The following is a 19,644-nucleotide window of genomic DNA, read 5'->3' on the forward strand; positions in this document are numbered from 1 at the left end:
CTAGAGGGCACTGCATTGTCTATCCCTGCTACAGGTAAAAAAATATTGTGACTCTCAGTACCTAGGGATCTATGGGAAGCAAGTTTCCAGAGATCACATATATTCAATAGGAGAGCCATTACGTTATAAAATCATAAACATACAGAAACAACAAACAGCGCTAAATGTTCAAATGAACTGTATAGAGACAGAACATCACAGCATACTGGAGGAATTATATGTACAGCCGTTTCAAACAGACTATTCAAATGGAGTTCCTTAAAAGAAAATCAAGACTTCATTCTGAAATAAAACAAAATCGTAAAGGCATCATCATTTCTACTAAATTTTATTCAAGTTTGCCAAACAACTAAACATATACACCAAGGCTTAGCATCACCAACTTATCATCACACACATCCTTTTCATGAACGTCAAAAAAAGAGAGAATAAAACTAAGAACTAAAATAATAATAAAAATAATAATAATCAGATGTACCCTATTGAGAGAACGGAAAAGGTGTAATGGATAACATTTGCAGCTATGGCTTTTTATCGCAACTGAGCATCATCTGGTATGTAAGAAAGAGAGCAAACCCTGCTATGTTTAATCAAAGAAACAATTAAACCACATCTGAAACATGCCTTCTTCATTCTAGTATGTTACATGAACAATACTACTCCGGTCTCTCAAGGCTATACTTTATCCATTCTGGCTTACCTGTAAATGTAGCACAATATTCAGACAGGAAACATGTACCATATATATAGCAAAACAACTTGTCAAAGAGTCAGTGTGGCTGTTGTACTTAAATGAAAACCCTTTCACATACTACATTCAGTGCAGAACTAGCTGAACCGGGGATATTGTGAAAGCCAATAGCAGAGCTGGAATAAAATTATTTTTTTAAAAAGGATTAGCTAAAACAATGAAGATTGGTTTAAGAACTGTGAACTAAACAGTTAGAAGTTGCGAATTTGCCTGCTCAGGGCAGTCTTTTCTATTTGTTAGAAATAACAGAGAGAGATTGTTCTGTAACTGTTCTATGTTTTGCAACTTATTTGCGAAGCATCCATCTGGAAGAGGTCATTTTCAGAGCCAGGATATTGGCCTCTGGGGGTCATTGGGTCAGCCCTGTCTTCTAGTTCTTAGAAGATCTAGTTAGGTCAAAATGATTCAAACTTGATGCAGGTATGATAGCTGCTTGTTGAAGTCGATGGACCATGGTAGTTCCTTTTGTCTCAGTGAGCTGCACTGGTACCAGTGACATCCCATTTTCCACAAAAAAATACGCTCAACAAGAGATGAGAAAGAAACCGAAACAGGACAGCCCTTGGGCAATCTGCATTCACTGTCTGAGATAATAAGAGAGCTGTATTTTGTGCTCAAAGATAGCAGAGAAGGCAGCATGGTCAGTTTGCTTCACAGTTCGTCAACTGGGTGGTAAGTATTGGGAGTGCTTCATTAGCTTGCTGCACACTGAAGGAAATGTACTCCTTCCTGAACTGAACAGGCCAACTTAGGCTTGTTGAATTTCAGGAGAGACGCTTCCAGACATTATGGCATGCGCAGACAGGCCTCTCTCTAACATCTGGACTAAATAGTTGCAGACATATTACTTTTAAAATTGGGCTGCAAGTGCTGCCACTTTTGCACACTGGACCTCTAAAGAGTAAAAGCCTTTTCTAAAACGCAAATCAGTATTTGCAACATGTCACCAGCTTCCCCATAGAAAGCAGTGTTGTTTTAGCAGTTTGTACAAGTATGTGTTTTAGCTGTCACGCTTTGGGGTTCTCAGTGGATTGATTTGGATGGTTGTCTGTACTTTATTTTATTCTTGCTCATTGTTGCAATGTTTGCTCATGGATATATTACCCTTACAAATCCGTTGAAGTAGGTGGGCTATAGACTTAATTTATCTAATCTAGAATTTATGTCTGTTGCAAACCACAAATTAAGAGCAAGACAGAATCCAAGTTGAGGTGGACTAGAAATTATTGCCGTTACTATCTTTAGATTAATAAGGAATAATAAAAAAGACAATATAGTGACAGTGGATAATATGGTCAAGAAATGTCTGAAAGCAGCTATTGTGCTCTGGCTCTCCACAATGTATACACATTGCCCAAGGTTTAGCAAGCAAGTTTACTCCCTCCCACTAGGAATGAGAAAGGGCATTATAGTTGCCATGGCATTTTCTGCCCTATACTCTGGTTATAATCTGCATGCTGCGTGCTAAATTCATTGCATGCAAGACTGCCCTCGCCAAATTACTTTGAACTTGGACAAATCTAGCAGATGACCCAGAGGCGAGAAGCAGCCTCCTATGTCATTTCCTGGTGTTGTAGCGATATGCTGAGATTTCGCAATCATACTATATGACTATTCCCTCAAAGGGGATAGTGCATCCTTCATGCATTTTTCTAACAAATATTCTGTATTTAAGAAGTTATAGACTCAGGGCTTTTCTTCTTAGGACTGATGGAGGAATGCTTCTCTATACCTTTCCCTCTAAACTGCAACTTAAATTGGTCTCATATTTCCTGAAGTGAGGGGCATCTCTTTTTGAACACACCCAGACTGTTACTTCCTGCACAGATTGTTCTGAAATGCAGTTCTAAACTAACAGGGCAGTAAGCAGTGCAGACTCACAAAAAAGCGATCCCAGACTATACACCCACATCAGTTCATTTGGATAGAGCCACTACACTGAACCTGTTAATCTCAGTCTATTACCGTTTGGACTACTTGGGAGAAGCACATTTGCTAGATGGCTTCTAGGAGGCAGATGCAGCCTACCAAAAGCTCTTCTCAAAACACGCCCCCCTAAATTAACCAGTTCACTGCACTTAAGAGCACTAAATTGACTACCACTATCTGCTGTTAAACTCCACCCTCATGGAGGGATTTTTACAGTGCAACGAGACTGAATGTCAAAGAGCTCTTGGTCTGTTTACACCAACCATAAAGGCAACACTGCACTGCAGTCTGACACTGTTTTATTTGATAAATGACAGCATCTCTAGCACTCTGATGCTTCTAACATTCAGACTGTTAAGAACTTGAGTTACAACATAGGTCTCTGTGAAAGGAAGGGCAGACACCTGGGTATCTCGCTATAATAAAGGCTCTTCATGAGGCCATAGGAGTGTCTTGCCAGCATTCTACAAAGCACAGATGCTAATAAAACATCAGCTCATTTGCTGATGAGAAAAGCTTTGAGTGGCACCAGGTGAGCATCCTGAGTGACTTCAGAACTGAAGCAGGCTCCCGCACACGTTGCTATGATCATCCCACACTCTGCGGAACCCACTGGAAGTCTTTATGGCAGACTTCAGTCTGCTCCTGTTTTCAAATCTTATTTTTTAGTCAGATGAATGTGGAGACTCTCGGTACTATTTATGCCAAAAGGGGTAGGGGTGGGGGGAAGAAATGCATATATGTAGGGAAATGATACTAGAGAGAAGGTAAAGTTCCAATTTGGGCAGTAGGCATAGCTGCTGTTCCCATTTCTAACAGCTACAGCTGCACACAGATGGAAAAATATTTGGTCAGATGCTAGCAGCCAGCTAGCGTGTTCGGCTCCTGCAGCCCCTCCAATTCCATGCAACGCAGTTCATTTACTTCTTCTTTGCAATGACATTTCTGCAGACCCAGTTCATGCCATCCTTCAAAAACAAGACAACAAAGAAATGGAACATTAGATGAGAGGAAAGAGTCAGCTTTTGCCCAGCTCACAATAAACTCTCCCCTATCCCATTTTGCAAACACACATTCAAGTTTCGCTTTTCCCTATCCTATATAATAGCATATGTGAAATGCTTTGTCTTGTTAGTGCAACTATGGTTCGGAAACCTGATCTACAAATGGTCCCTTCTTAATCTTATATCCCTTGTCTTGTTGGTAAAGTTATGGGACTAGGAATTACTGCCTTTTTATCAGGCTTTTTGTCAGCATAACCCTCTTTGGCTTTAATTGTGACATAGATCCACCCACTTACAACTGTGTGGTTGTTATTATCCTGATTTATTTTGAAGGGGATGGACTGTAAATCTAAATGCGAAGGAATATCAAGGATCCTTTGCTAACTCAGCAGTATACTATCTTAGGATGTAACCACACAGAAACTCTTGTCACATTCAATTTAACTTTTGCACCATACATGTGTGCTTCCTAGTCCTGGGACTGCAGCTTTGAGATTTTCATTGTCTCCTCCCATTTATGAAATGCTAAATTTGCTCAGCTGCATCCATACACACCCTGATAAATATTCTGTAGTTGCCAAAAAAGGGAGAAAAGAGAGAGAGATATATACGCTAAGATGAGATCACGAAATAGCTTCAAAAATATATAATTTTTAATAGATGAAATTAACAAGGTTGGGGAAACCCAGCAAGATGGGCAGGGTATAAATAATAAAATTATTATTATTATTATTATTATTATTATGGCAGTGTAGGTGGCAAAATGCACAGCTGCAAAGGTATAAAATATTAGCAAAAGAAACTGCACTTAGAAATGCACTAATAATGAAGGAGGCAAGGATGTAGAACTACCAAGAGCATAGCGCCTCTGCCCATGTGAGCATATGAAGCTGCCTTAGTGACTAAGACAGCTGGCCCATCTATTAGTGATCCTCCCAAGTCTCAGGATGAGGTCCTTCTAGTCTTGCTGACATCCTTTTCAATTGAGAGCTTGGAGACTGGCCAGTCTAGTCCAATCAGAAATCTCCAATGATGTACAAGATTTTGAATAAAGGAGAAAGCCTGGGAAATGACATACAAAGAATGTTGGTTTTCATACACCTTTACCCAAGTCCCCAGACCTATCTGATTTAACCTTAATAGCCCACAGTTTTGTGTCAGCAAGAATGAATGGTCGGGGCTGAGCATGTTGCTGTGTATACTGTAATGTCTTCAACATAACTGGAGGGCCTGCAGATTTCAGCTTCCTTTTTTTAAAATAATAATAAAGCATGTTGATTAATCTGTTAAAGGATATGCATGCACAGCAAGTTCCAGTACAGTTGACTCATGTTCATTGTAGAAAATACCCCAGAAAAAAGGTTTGGGTGGGGTTCCCAAAAGTAATGGTAGAATGTTTCAGAACTCAACAAGTTGCCTGCTCCTCCTTACAGCTGCTTGTTTGCCCTTACAGCACCCAGGACACATGCTCCCTTGCTATCCAAGACCTTGTGAAGAAATTCTAAATGCTGAAAGAGCCTTACATACATCAGTCAAAATGCTGGAAGTTAATGTTTTGTAAAATTAAGGGAGTTCTACAGCAATTAGGAAACAAACGTGCCAACTTCCTTTATTGCACCTTTTAGGAATCTGGTTGCATACAGCTGTTTTTTAAAAAATATCAGAGCTTTCTGCAGAGTTTTTGCTGCTTCTGTTGCCTCTAAAGCAGTAATCGTGTTTGCACACACAGCATGGAATACAAGGCAAGCAGCACTTCTCATTCATTTTGAATGTAGGTTTATATGCTGAAGCAGAACAGCTGAGACAGCTTAAAGTCATAAATATCTGCTGACACTCCTTTGATATTCAGCACAACAATCCCATAAACAATACATCCCTGCAAAACAACCACCAGGCACCCCATGTCCGAGGTAGAAGCAGACCAGAACCTACCCATACAGAGGGACTCTTAACACTGCCCGATGCCACAAGGGAGCTCAGCCAAAGGGAAAGTCATCTACCTGAACACTGCACAGCAGAGGCTCATAAAGCTGAGTTTATGATGGGATTTACTGTGGCTGTGAGCCTGACTGTATAACAAGGGCAAAAGAATGACAAGGCACTATGCAGGAGGAAAGGTGAACTCCAAATGGCTTTTCAATTCATATCTGGGTCACTTTACTTTGAAGGCAGGAACTCATCCAAAAATCACTTTCATAGCAAGAGCTGGTTCAAAGAGAATTCTGACTGTCCCTAATTGGTTTGTGGGGAATGAGTGTGTGAAATTAACACAGAGACTACAAGGGGGAAAGGATCAATTTCCCTGGATCAAAGAGGATAAAACACACACATATTTTTTTAATCTGCAGGTAAACCGTTTCCCATACTCCACACAAATAATTGTCAGTATCAAGTTCAATGATGGGAAATAAATGTTCTCATCAGATAGCTAAAATGCAGAGATCAGCTTAATGGGATCAAATTCTGGTAAAGAATTGGTGGCTATTTGCCAGCAGGGAAAGAAACAGGAAGCTAGTAATTAGAGAAGCAGAAATTTGAAAATAAAATCAGTAAGGCTGTTGTTACATCTGCCTTAGAATTTTATTTTATTTAACAGTAAGACGAGCTCAGCTAGATAAGACTAAAACCCTTCTAGACCAACATATTATTTCCAACAATGGAGAACCAGATGCGTTCAGAAAGCCCACAAACAGGGCATGAAAGACAACTACACTTCCCTTTCTGTATGTGCCCAACACCAGATATTCACAAGTGTACTGCCTCTGCATGTAATGGGTCCATTTAGCTCCCTATCCTCCCTGAATTTGTCTGGTTCCTTTTGAAGCCAAACCAATGGCTGTCACCACCCCTTGTAGAGGTTAATAATGTATTATGTGGAATAGTACTTCCTTTTGTTTCTTCTTTTTTGCATAATTTTTAATTGCAACTTTTTCACCATATAGTATAATGAAAAACAAATTAATTTAAGTAAAAACAAAGAAGAAAACAAAGAAAGGGGGCCCTCTCTCAAAGGAAGATCTTAAGCCTTGTCTCACACAGAAGAGGGTGGACCGCTCCCTGAAAGCTTCCCTTTCGTCTCCCAGCCTCCCACCTTGGGAGTTCTTCCCTTCCCTGCCTCTCACAAAGGGTCTTTCACCAGTCATCCATCACCTTTCTGTGTGTACCCTCAGAGTAGAGGACATTGACAAACAAAATAAAACATAAGCAAAAGCAAAGTAGATGAAGAAAAAGAAAAAAGAAAAGGAAAAGAAAAGGAAAAGGAAAAGAGAGGACAGAAATAAAACGACTTCAGATTCTCCGTCTGTCAATTATATCTATAAAGATTATTCAAATAAATATCCAAAGTGTTCACTCCAGGATGGTATCCAGCTGTATTCCAGGAAAATATCCAGCTCTTCCTCAATCTGCTAGGCAATGTTTTTCCAATCTTCAACACATTTCAAGTTCATTCCTTTTCCTTTTCACACAAAAAGTCTAAAAGGGGCTCTCCAATTGTTACTATCACTAAATGTTAAGAATACTGTAGTTTTCCTCCAGTCTGGTATGACAACTTTATCTCCATAAAATTCCAATTTCCATTATTAGAATAATAATCCATAGTTATTTACTTGTAGTATATTCATTGATTCATAACCACTTCCATATATTCCAATCTTGTTTCCTGTTGGCTGTGATTTTCCATCCTAATTTAACAAAAGAAAAATAGGGGGGGCTCCTTCTATTTCCATTTCTTCCATTCTTTTTCCAAGTGCATCACCAGAAGTTTGGTAGATTTTTCCTTTAAATTCACTCCAAATTGTACACAGAATACTTTCTGTCAGCCCTATCTCTGTCTCAAGATGTTTCTTAATCTCTTGGTCAATGGTTTCATTCTACTCCTCCAGCATCACACCTCCATCGTTTGTCCATTTTACTCCTCCAGGCACTTATGTGGCGCTCCTCTCCATTTTATCATTTACTGCCTCCAGCTTTACCATCTCACTCTCATGTTCTGGCAGTATTTCCCCGCCCCCAAAGGTTCTGTCTGATCTTTCTCTGGTCCATTTTCATTCAACATTTTATGCATCTCAGCTCTGAGCTCTTTCAATTCCTCACCCAATAATTGACTCATGACATTATAAGTCAATGGCATGTTCAACAGTATTTTTACCTAGTCTCTGCCTTGAAAAATTGTGTCTGTCTCTTTACCAAAGAACATTCCTTTCCCACGGTTAAGGGATTAAGTTTCACTTTTGCAGCCAACACTCCACAAAAGGTACAGAGTTTTGAAGGTAATATAAATGAAATTTTTTAACAACCACAGCTCCCTTATCTGTTTATAATCTTTCTTAGTCGCAAACAGTTAAAATAGGCATTTTGTTTTATTTTCAGCCTGTTAATTAATGCCTCTTCTTATGCCAGCAGTCAGTTCACATTCCAGGTGAAAGTTTAATTGGCAGATAGATCACTTCAGTCATAATTCATCATAGTCTTAGAGGTAATTAAAAGAAGGGAGGTTTAATTGACCTAATGCCCTGAGGGGTAACCTTCAGGGCTACTATGTGATGTCTGGGCATGGTGGCGGTTCCTCACTCCCAAGTTATTCACCGCGTCCGAAAACCTACTGATCTCTGGAGGGAAGAACAGCTTTCTTTAGAGCATTAGGGCTTAATGCCTTTGATCCCCCTATTTTCAAAGAGAGAATGTGATAACCAAGATTTACGTCTTGGCTATCATTAATCACCATGTAATTATCTCTGTTGATGGCGTGTTGGCAGTAGACAACTAGTCAGCCATCTTTTCTCCCGGAAGTCTCACAAACACCCCTTTTGTTTCTTCTCAATCTACTGCCAATTAATGTCATTTAGGTAGCCCTAAGTGGCAGTGTTATGAGGCAGAGTGTCCACACCAGGGGTCAGCAAACTTTTTCAGCAGGTCCATTGGCCCTCAGACCTTGTGTGGGGCTGGACTATATTAAAAAAATAATGAACGAATTCCTATGCCCAACAAATAACCCAGATGCATTTTAAATAAAAGGACACATTCTACTCATGTAAAAACACCAGACAGGCCCCACAAATAACCCAGAGATGCATTTTAAATAAAAGGGCATATTCTACTCATGTAAAAACATGCTGATTGCCGGACCGTCCGCGGGCCAGATTGAGAAGGCGATTGGGCTGCATCCAGCCCCCGGGCCTTAGTTCGGGGACCCCTGGTCCACACTTTCCACAACATACATACTTTGTGAACCTGTATTATGTCCTTCCAGGGGTACTATTTTTTTAAAAAAACTAAAAATCAAATAAATAGATTTCAAATAATGTTTATACCATAGCATTTATATTTTTGTGCCTATATCCTACTCTATATACCACAATTTCAGCATAAGTGTATTTTATATGTGGCTAAACACAACATCACAAGTGCAGTTACAAACTGATAGAAAATATGAAACCAGAAGTAAGGGAATAGGATTGGCAACGTTTTAAGTACAGCCCCTATTCCAATCATCTGTTTAACCCTATTTAACTTAAATAGCAAGAGGCAGTTGTCTCCTAATAGTGACAGTGCATAAAGATCAAATGACTCCAGGTGTCAGTGTGTGTGTTTCTCAATGGCTGGAATCTGCCTTTACCAACTAGACTAGATGAGTTAAAAATAGTTAGAAAATCCAGTCATCTCCTTTTGTGCCTATTTGTACGATCACTATCCTGTCTTGGTCACCTGATGGCACGGACATCTCTCTGCTATGATACTGGCCTTTCTCTGCCTCTGTTAATATCTAAAACCCCAATAATTCCTTACCTGCTTGCACATTCCTTTGTCTCCTGGAATCGAGCAATCAAGCAGTCTCCCATGATCATAGACTCTTCAAGGCCTTTATACAATATTTGCAAATGTGTCAAGACAAGTGAACAGACTTCCCAATAACTTATTAAAAACAATGTTGAGTGAATTGCAACATAGTGCACACAAAGTAGTGGGAAAAGGAAGGACAATGGCTAGGGGATAAAAAGAGGTGAAAAAGTATTTCCCTCCCCCAACTATCATTGGCTGTAATAAAAGGTCACTGCAGTAAGAGTTGTACTAAAAAGGAAATTCAGAATACTCTTTTTTACAGTAAAACCTCCAAACCAGGATATCAGTAATCAGCTGGTGATGTGGAAAACTTCTTTTTAGAAAATGACCTGACGCTGTTCAAGCTTTACCACTTTTGTAAGATCATAATACAAAAATATAAGCCTATAGATTAAGGCGAAGTAATTGCTCCCATTGCCATTTAGTTTGATTTAATACATGAATGGCAAACAATGAAATGAATGTTGAAATGAAAACACATTGGTAGCATAATTAATAAAATATATCGTGGCCTCCTTTTCTAAAAAAATAAAAAGGGCAGTCTTTTACAGTAACTCTATTTCTCTCTTACAGTGGTACCTCGGGTTACAGATGCTTCAGGTTACAGATTCCGCTAACCCAGAAATAGTACCTCAGGTTAGGAACTTTGCTTCAGGATGAGAACAGCGGCGGCAGCGGGAGGCCCCATTAGCTAAAGTGGTACCTCAGGTTAAGAACAGTTTCAGGTTAAGAACGGACCTCCAGAACGAATTTAGTTCTTAACCCAAGGTACCACTGTATTTCTGTTTAAATAAAACTCCAGAGCCAAATATACTTCAAATTCTATCCTAATTATGAAGGACTTAGATTTAAAAGATATTGGCATTTATTCAGCCGAGTACTGTCAGCTCCAGTTGCTTGTGGCCCTTACTGCTTGGAGGGAAACTACAGTAGCTTCACCCTGAAGACTGGCTCCTGTCCTGGGCTTCCCATCATGTGCCTGCAAACACATTTTCTATAGAATGGTGCTCACGGTGTGTGTGGGTGTCTGTGTGCTAAATGCACATGTGGATGTGGGGGTGGAGAAGCATAAATGCCACAAGTCTCTTTTGTGGCAATTCACATGTCAGCTTATGAACCTGAGTTGCGTACTGGCAAACAGAAGCGCTGAGCTGACTGATCCCTTACTCTGTAGTATGAGGGATATTTCTAGCCAGCCTGCTCCTGTCTCTCTTTAGCTTGTTAAGTGAGGAGAACAAAAGGCCTGGTACAAATCTGGGTATGGTAAAAAATTATCTTCTCTGAACAATGGCAGGAAGCCTGACTGGTGCATTGAAGGAGAGTGAGAGTCAATTATAAACAATAGGGCTGCTCTACATTACTGCTCGCGGAAATAAACCAGGGGCACTCTTTCCATTCAAAGCCTCTTGATCAGAACCTTTCACTGGTATCAAATAGATACAGGGCAAGCTCGCAGCGGATTTCTTTCTTAATTAACATTTTTATTTAAAGAAACCCCTTTCAAATAATAGTTAAATTCTCTAAATGTATATAATTTATTAACCATAATGTAATCTCATTAACCTTGAAATCCCTAGCCTTAACTACTGAGTTCTGCAGACTATAGCTTAATCTACGAAACTAATTAAAATGACCTTCAAACCATTTCTCCTTCGTTTGCTGTCATTATTTATTCTTTTTTTGATACTCTGCCCTGGGGCTGTCACAAACCGTTCCCTATTAACTCATTCTCTGTACGTTTCTGTTCCACAGAAAGTCCTATTTTCTTTTCAAATCCACTGTTGCCAACTTGCACTCTTGTTATTCATGCAGCAGCCTCCTGGGTACCTTCCCTCCTCCCAGCTGGCATATTTACTTTCTCTTTATAGCCTTCTAAATAAATATCTGATAACACTTCCATGTTCTGTCACCAGCCTCTGGGGTGGTTCTTTAATGCTGCGAACTAGGACTGAAACACTACATCTCCTTTTCTTGAAGAGCTGAAGCAACAATTCTTCTATATTTACCTCAGCTTCAATGCGCGAATTAACTATTCTTTAAACTTCACATTTAGGGCACACTGGAATCTCTTGATTGCCAGGCCACTGGGCAAAGATGTGCCAATGATTACTGGCTAAAGCTGTGTCAGAACATTCAACTCACTGCTAATAGTGGCAATACTTGAAAAGTGTACAAAGGCATCAAGAAAGCCTTTGGACCAATAGTCAGGAAAACTGCACCACTAAAAATCTTATCTGGAGAGTATCAGAACGCAGCAAGCAGACGAACCAATGGGCAGAGCACTATCTAGATCTGTACTGGCAAGAAAACATGGTTGCTAGCACAGCAATTGACAGCATCCAGACTCTGTCTTGGAAGAGGTGGGTGCCCTTCCTTCCCTTGACAAGCCGAAGAACACCATCAACTCTCAGGCCACATGTGGTAAAGCCCCAGGACAGGACGGAATCCCAGAAGTGCTGAGCGCTGGCCTCAACTCCTCCCTCATGATGCACCTCCATGGCCTTCTCTTGCAGTGTTGGGAAACAGGATCTGCACAAGACATGCACTGCTCCAGCACTATGACCCTCGACAAGAACAAAGGTGACTGCCATAATTGTAACAACTACCAAGGAATCTTCCTGCTGATTACTAGGAGGAAAGCCTTCGCCCACAAAGTTCTCAACCGATTAAAGTCACTCACTGACAGGGTCTATCCCAAGTTGCAATGCAGCTTTAGAGCTCAGAGGTCAAGACTCAACATGATTTTTTCATTGCATCAGCTGCTGAGAGCAGAGGTGTCCCTTTTGTGTCACCTTCATAGACCTGTCAAAGGCCTTTGACCACATCAGCCAAAAATGGTTCTTTACACTGCTCAGTAAGATAGGACACCCACCTAAGCTCCACAAGATGATTATGTCATTTCATAAGAACACGTGCAGCACTGTCCAGTATGATGGCTCATCCTCGGACATCTCCCCTATAAAGAATGGTGTGAAACAGGGCTGTGTTCTTGCCCCAACTTCTTATCTCTGTTGCTCTCTTATGCCTTCAGCTTGACTAAAGACGGTGTGTAATCCATTCAAGGAGCAACGGGGGTCTGTTCAACCTGGCAAATCTACACGCCAAGACAAAAGTGCAGTGGGTCTTTATCCAAGAGATATTGTTTGCAGATGATGCATACTTGACAGAGCACTCTGAGGAAGCTCTACAGAGTCTCATCAACTGTTTTGCCTAAGCTTGCATGGAGTGCGGTCTTATTGTTAGCCTGACAAAGAAGAAACATCCCGAGTCAGGACGTTGCCAACACTCCATGCATCAGCATTGGTGAACATTGACGTAGCTTATTGGCAAGGCAGCTACGTCAATGGCTTACCACTCCAAAAGAGTATGGAAGAATGTGATGCTAATGACCAGCACCAAGATGAAGGTCTATCAGATTTGCATGTTGAGCCACACTGCTTTATGGGAAGTGAGTTATCGGCAACTTACAACCACCAGGAGCAACGACATCTCAATGCCTTCTACATGCACCGCATCAGGAAGATTTGGGGCATTACATGGCAGGACAGCTTGTGCTCTCCCAAGCCCTCATTCCCAACATGTTCACATTCCTGTCTCAGTGATGTCTACACTGGATTGGTCCTGTCCACAGAATGGAAGATGGCAGGATCCATTAGGCTGGAAACATTAACCATGCTGCGTGGGAATTCCTTGCAGATGATTGCTGTGCCTGTGGACAATCAGGTCATGTATCCACAGCAGTGAACAGACGAGGAATGACCACTGGAAGGAGCACAGAAAGAAGAAACACCATGGTACACCTATATCAGTACAACAAGATGCCTCCATCTGACCCAACTGCAACAAAACATGTCTCTCCCGTATCATTCTCTACAGCCACAGCAGGCACTTTAACTCTCCAATGGTTTGACTTCACCCCTGAAGGAGCACTTTCCATTGTCTCCCTAGCTAGATGGATGCCAACCAACAGTTGTAACTCAGCTTCCTTTGTATAAGTTGTTTCCTAAACCAACAAAAGCTCAAAGAGAGGCCCCAGATATCTGAGTGGACAGATGTGTACCAATCCAGCAAGGGATATTTCATGTGCAGAAATAACCTTCCACATGCATGACAGCTGCTCACTGGTCTCCCCATCCACACTGTGGTGCTCATCCAGGCCTCAATGATCTGTCGCGATCTGTGTATAGATCTGTATGCAATTATGCATCCTCATTCTGATTAAGCCACCAGAGTTTATAGTTAATTGCCTATGAATCAACCTGGATGGGGGCCATAGGGTTTAAGTTTTGTATCTGAAGCATAGGCAATGTTTCATTCTACCATCTGTGAGCAGTTTGTATGACTGGCTCACTGTCGGTGTCCAGTTTTCAAAGAAATGAAAGGCTGTCACATTCAAAAACAGAGACCAATTAAAATAGCTTATAAGATACCGCTCTCCATCGCTACCACCACAAGATACACAAAGCTAGCAAAATCCAATTTACTAATCTAATATGACATCAGTGTGGCCTCTTTCTTATTCCTTATCTAGTGATGTATGTGCATGTGTGTATGTAATTTATTTTGAGCAGCTAATGCTCAACTATTTTTGTTTTGATATTTTCTTTACACACTGCATTGAGGGCTTTGCACACTGCACTGATGGCAGCAGTTAAATACTATTATCAAGTTTTCCTATTTTATCAATTTATATACTGCTTAGCTACAATTGTCTCCTAGTGATGTAGATGAAATACAATGCAAAGGAAAGGTATAATTCAGTTAAAACTCTAAAATCAGCCTACAATCAAAATGCCTGTTGGAACAAAAAAAGTCTTCAGTGGGTGCCAGAAGTTCCACAGTGAGGGGGCCTGTCTAACCTCAACTGGAAGAATGTTCCATTGGGCCCATGATATTATTAATATCAATATAATGCAAGGTATTTTGCCAAACAATACTTTTTTAATAGAAGAGTTTCCCAAAATGAAGTGTTTGTCTCCTCCCTTAAAGTATGTGTGTGTGAGTGAGAGAGAGAGACAGAGACAGACAGACAGAGAAACAGAGAGAGACAGAATGCTGCCTGGTGGGAAGTGGTCACTGGAAATAGAAAATTCATGGAAAGTTGTAGCTGACAAGTCAGCCTGACTATGGGTGGTAGTCAATTACCGTACGTTTTACTCAGCAAAGACCCATTGAAGTAAATGAAAATAGCCAAGTTAAGACTATTAATTTTGATTTACTCTGAATAAAACTTAGTTGAATGCCACCCTACAGTATATGTATATAGATCAGGCAAGCAATGTTGAAATAGCATCATGAGACCCTAATGATGTAATGGAGAATCTAAGTTTAAGGAGGAGGGAGAATCTCATGAGAGAGCCTGAGTCTGTGTTACAAGTCTTTATCTCCCTCCACACACCAAGCTGCACATTTTTTGCTTTGTTTTGTTGAGTTTCCAGTTTTGCAATAAATACATCATACATTATGATCCAGAATTAGGGGGGGGGGTGCATTTCTCATTCAGACCAGTGGAAAGGCTATTCTGCCAGAATAAACATTGCCTCCTCACCGACACACCCTCTCCTGTGAGGGCCGAACAGGACTGAATCTGCCAAACTCTGTCACGAATCGTGTGCAAGTTCAGACCCTCTACAATCTCTGCAGCAGGGGCTGCCGTCAGCAAATCTTGTTTGTTCGCAAAGATGAGCACAGGAACACCACTTAGCTTCTCTTCATCTAAGAGTTCCGCTAGCTCCTGTAAGAATCATAAAGATGCAGCCAGTATTTTTAAAAAGCCTTTGGCAATGGGAGGCTGACTGTTGTATCTAAGTAGTTGTACATGTTTTAGTAACATAGGACACAAACAGTAAATGCTAATGTTTCAGCAAAGCACAGATGTTATAGTAAAACAAGTAACTGGTGCATACAATTACTGAGACAAATATTTAAAAGCAAATCCCTCTGTCTATGGAACGGAGAAAGTTTTAGCTCAGTCCGATATTACCAGTTGTTTTCAAGGCATTGTCAATCCCAACCCTCTAGAGATCTGCACTGATGACACAGCAAAAATACATGCTGGCACAGTTATAACTTGACTTGCCAGTAGAATGGAGTGGCCCTTGAAAACAGGTGGTTTTATCCTACATATGCTTCAAATTCTGCAGGAATGCTAACAGCAAGCTTTGAACTTTGTTCCAGTTTAATCAACTGTAATTCATGCATGGGGACAGCACTGATAAAATCTCTATCCAGAAACAAGCTCATCTTCATAAAAGGCAGCTGTTCTGGCTACTAAAAGGGATGCAAAGCGCTCATAAAGACATCATTTGTTGATAATATCAATGAATGCGTTAGGGATTAGTTAGTTAAAGAAAATGGGAAATGGAGCCTGCTAAATCTCATTCTAAACTTGTCGTAAGATGGCCTGGGAACTGTAAGGAAACAGGCCTACAATTAATGGGGCTGGTGCCCGGGAATGTAGCACCCTTCAGTCCTAAACTTGTGGTGAAAGGTACCAGAAGGAACAATACTGGCAGAGGTAGCACAGAATTCATAGATCAGTGGTTAGCAAGTCCTTTACAGATGATGTTGAAGATTATCAATGCATGATTATTTCTGATGCACTTTGTAGTCCACCACCACTAGCACATTATTATAGAAGCACATCCATGCTGTGTGTTCTGTAATTGAGCACTATGTCCCTGTGTGCTATACAAACCTCTGTAGTCTTAATTATGGTGGCCAGATAGCTGGAAATGGATATAGCTGTACCAGTCTTAACTGTCCCCGCAGAACAATCCTATTTTGGGGGGTTTTACTTGAGGAAAACAGAAAAGAGCTTAAAAACTCAGAAGAGAAGCCTAAACATTCATTAATTCATTTGGAAGAAAACAATAATTTAAACTTAACAAGGCTTAGCTTGCTTTTAAAATGGCAAACTGCACATCAGTCCATTTTCAAATGTCTGACAGTGTTCTATGTACTTACATACATTATAGAAAAATGCATACAGCCATTTCCTGAAGTTGTGCATTACATACCTGACCTGTTTCTTCAAATCTCTTTCTATCTGCACTATCAATGACATAAATCTAAAAAAAAGTCAAAAGAGTTAAGAATGCAACATTAGCCTAGAAATAATCAATGTGAAAAAAACAAGTCTTCACACTAGCCCATTTCCAATCACATTGACTTGGCATTACTTCCTTTTTAAGGAACCTGCAGTCAGGAAAACTCTTATTCACCTATACATCATGTCTGAAAATTCTCATTATTCTGATAGTGGATGGTTGTAGCATGGCAAGATTCAGCACAGATATTTATTTTGGCGTGTGTGAATACAAACATCCATTTACCAAGTGTAAGTTACTAAAATGAGTCTATAATTACATAATCTGTGTGCGTGGGGGTGGTGGGGACTTACTACACGTCCACACCTCAGCAGAAGGGGAAGCAGGGGGTCTTGAAAAATTGTTCATCACATAGCTCTTTATATCCCATCAGTGTTTTCTCACTCCCCATAATGTCTTCTTCCTTTTTTGTGGGTTGGATGGAAATTTTTCTTACCCCTGGCTATTGTCAGCCATTTACAACTTACAGCCAGTAAGAAGAGATTCCAGAAAATCAATGCATTCAGCCCAGATTTTAGCTCATATTATCCAACTGAAAATAAGATAGACAGTGGCCACATTTGGGTGATCATATCTTAACAAGCTGAAAGAGGAACAAGCCATTTTGAAACAGGCTATCATTTCTCCCTTCATGTGAGTTGCAACTAAAGCAGGAAGTCTTTAATTCAATTTTTTTTAAAGTCTAGTAGCACCTTATAGACCAACTAAGTTTGTTCTGGGGTAAGCTTTCATGTGCATGCACACTTCTTCAGACGAAAGCTTATACCAGAACAAACTTAGTTGGTCTATACGGTGCTACTGAACAATTTTTTTACTTTTTTATTTTTATTTTGACTGCGTCAGACCAACACGGCTACCTACCTGAATCTTTAATTCAAGGGTAGGCAATGTGGTACCCTCCAGACATTGTGGAGCTACAGCTCCCATCTGTCTCAGCCAGCTAAATGTCAGGAATGATGGAAGCTGCAGTCCAACAACATCTGGAAGACACCATGTTGGCTCCCCTTTTCTAATTAATTGTCTCTTTTTATTTTGTCCAGACTGAGAAATTATGGTTACCATCTTTGTAACAAGCCAGGAATGTAGACCACATATTGAAGTTGGTTCTAATTATGGGTTTGTCCAAAGATAGGGTTTTTCCATGGTAGGGAGGAAAGGGGCCATGACCTTAGGCAAAAGGCTCACTCACATCTCAGCTTTATTAAGCCAAGATATGCTCATCAAAACTGGGTCACTGTAATACTTGGGCATATAGCCTGGCAACCAGCCTCAACAACTTTGATTCTTAGGATAGTTAGTAGTTACAGAACCAGCCATGGGGCAAAATGGTATATTACCCCAAAGAAGACAATGTTTATAGTAATGGGGCACTTTTGTTGTGCGGGTGAGACACTGGTTTAGTCCTCAGGCAAGAAGGCTGCACTTACAGAAGCACCCACCAGATCCCTGTAGCATCTGGCTGTTCCACAAGGACCTCTTATCTAATCGTAACTTGTGAAAAGCATCTCATTCACAACTCGAGACTGCAGACCTTATGGCAATGCCACAGCGAACAGCACTGCACCAACCAAGGTAGATACACGTCAAGTGCCTACTTCCCATAACTAGAAGGCTTGATGCCAAATAGCTGCAGGTGTGTGTCTGAATGTGCAATCATTCAAATATACACACCTTTATTTGACTGTGCATAGCTTCCAAATAGCACAGGTGTGGGTAGCTGGAGTATCTCCCATTCAAGCACACCTGCATGTTTATGAATGTGCAATCACTTCATGTGTTAAAAATATTCTTGGACGGGCCTCTCACTTGTGTAATACTCTTCAGTTTAGAGCAGAGACAGGCATCTTAGTTAGCAAGATGTCTTGTTTCCAAGAGTCCCTTCAAGGCACACGGGACTAGTTTGGGTTCTGTGTTCCAGCATTTCCTTCAAAACATTTTTGTAAATGATAGATCAGAAAGGGGGAATGCCCCTGCTCATGGATGTAGGTTTGTTTTTTAAAAAGAATGCCCATAGGCAATCAGTGATGCCAGATAAATCGGATATAAAGGAAATCTGGGCAAATGAGGGCATAAATTATAAAATGGATTGAAGAGATAAAATTTATTTTACATTAATTTGCCTACTCTTGTGTTTGTAAAAGTCAAGGTTTTCTTGTTGAGCTTCCTAGAGCGGAGATGATGGGGGTTCCTAAGTATTCCTTTGCTCTTAGTTTAAACATACACTACTTCCTTTCTTGGGCAGTGGGGCTTTATGGGGATTGTTATATGTATTTTTAGAAACTGAAAAATAAGTAAGTTAAAAAAGCACCTTCCTTCTTTGTCTCTATACAAGAACTGCATAGATATATGAGAGGAATAGTTGATTAAATATTTGAAATCTTCATGAGTTAGCTAAACCTGCCAAGATACAGGATTTACAGACGTTCGGTAGCATATGCTACCTCCCCTCAGTAGAAGAGGAGGCAGGGGGACTGGTAAAATGATCTTAATCACTTAGCAGCTAAATAAAAAAATTCCTTCAGTAGCACCTTAAAGACCAACTAAGTTTATATTTTGGTATGAGCTTTCGTGTGCATGCACACTTCTTCAGATACACTTCTACAGAAGTGTGCATGCACACGAAAGCTCATACCAAAATATAAACTTAGTTGGTCTTTAAGGTGCTACTGAAGGATTTTTTTATTTTGCTTCGACTCTGACCAACACGGCTACCTACCTGTAACTTAGCAGCTAAGTTCCCCATCCCACAATCTTTTATCCTAGCTATAACAGATACTCTGCTTTTAGAATGGATGTGCCTGCAGTACTGCACTGGGAACATGTTCAGTTAATTGCTGCCATCAAAGAAAGGTGCAGAGTCCTGAAGCCTGCAGTTAACTTCCATAGAACCTCCCCAGTATTGTCAGTGATACACTTTTTTACCAGACTGGAACATGTTTTTAAGATCTACTTTGGAAGTCCTCCTCAAGGTGCCCTACCCATGTCGCTCCACCACCGGTTTCTGGTGCCC

General features: G+C 40.5%; 1 protein-coding gene across 1 annotated transcript in view; it reads right to left on the minus strand.

Annotated features, from left to right (window-relative positions):
- Positions 1-312: 312 nt before the first annotated feature.
- ARL3 (ADP ribosylation factor like GTPase 3) overlaps positions 313-19,644 on the minus strand; it is a 31,828-nt gene continuing 12,496 nt past the window's right edge. Inside the window, exons 4-6 of the mRNA XM_035133534.2 lie at positions 16,545-16,595; positions 15,074-15,259; positions 313-3,648 (exon numbers count right to left, since the gene is read on the minus strand). Of these exons, the coding sequence (XP_034989425.1) occupies positions 3,601-3,648; positions 15,074-15,259; positions 16,545-16,595 (285 nt within the window). The 3' untranslated portion in view covers positions 313-3,600. The remainder of the gene's footprint in view (positions 3,649-15,073; positions 15,260-16,544; positions 16,596-19,644) is intronic.

Source organism: Zootoca vivipara, chromosome 5 (genome assembly GCF_963506605.1).
Source record: "Zootoca vivipara chromosome 5, rZooViv1.1, whole genome shotgun sequence".
NCBI lineage: Eukaryota > Metazoa > Chordata > Lepidosauria > Squamata > Lacertidae > Zootoca > Zootoca vivipara.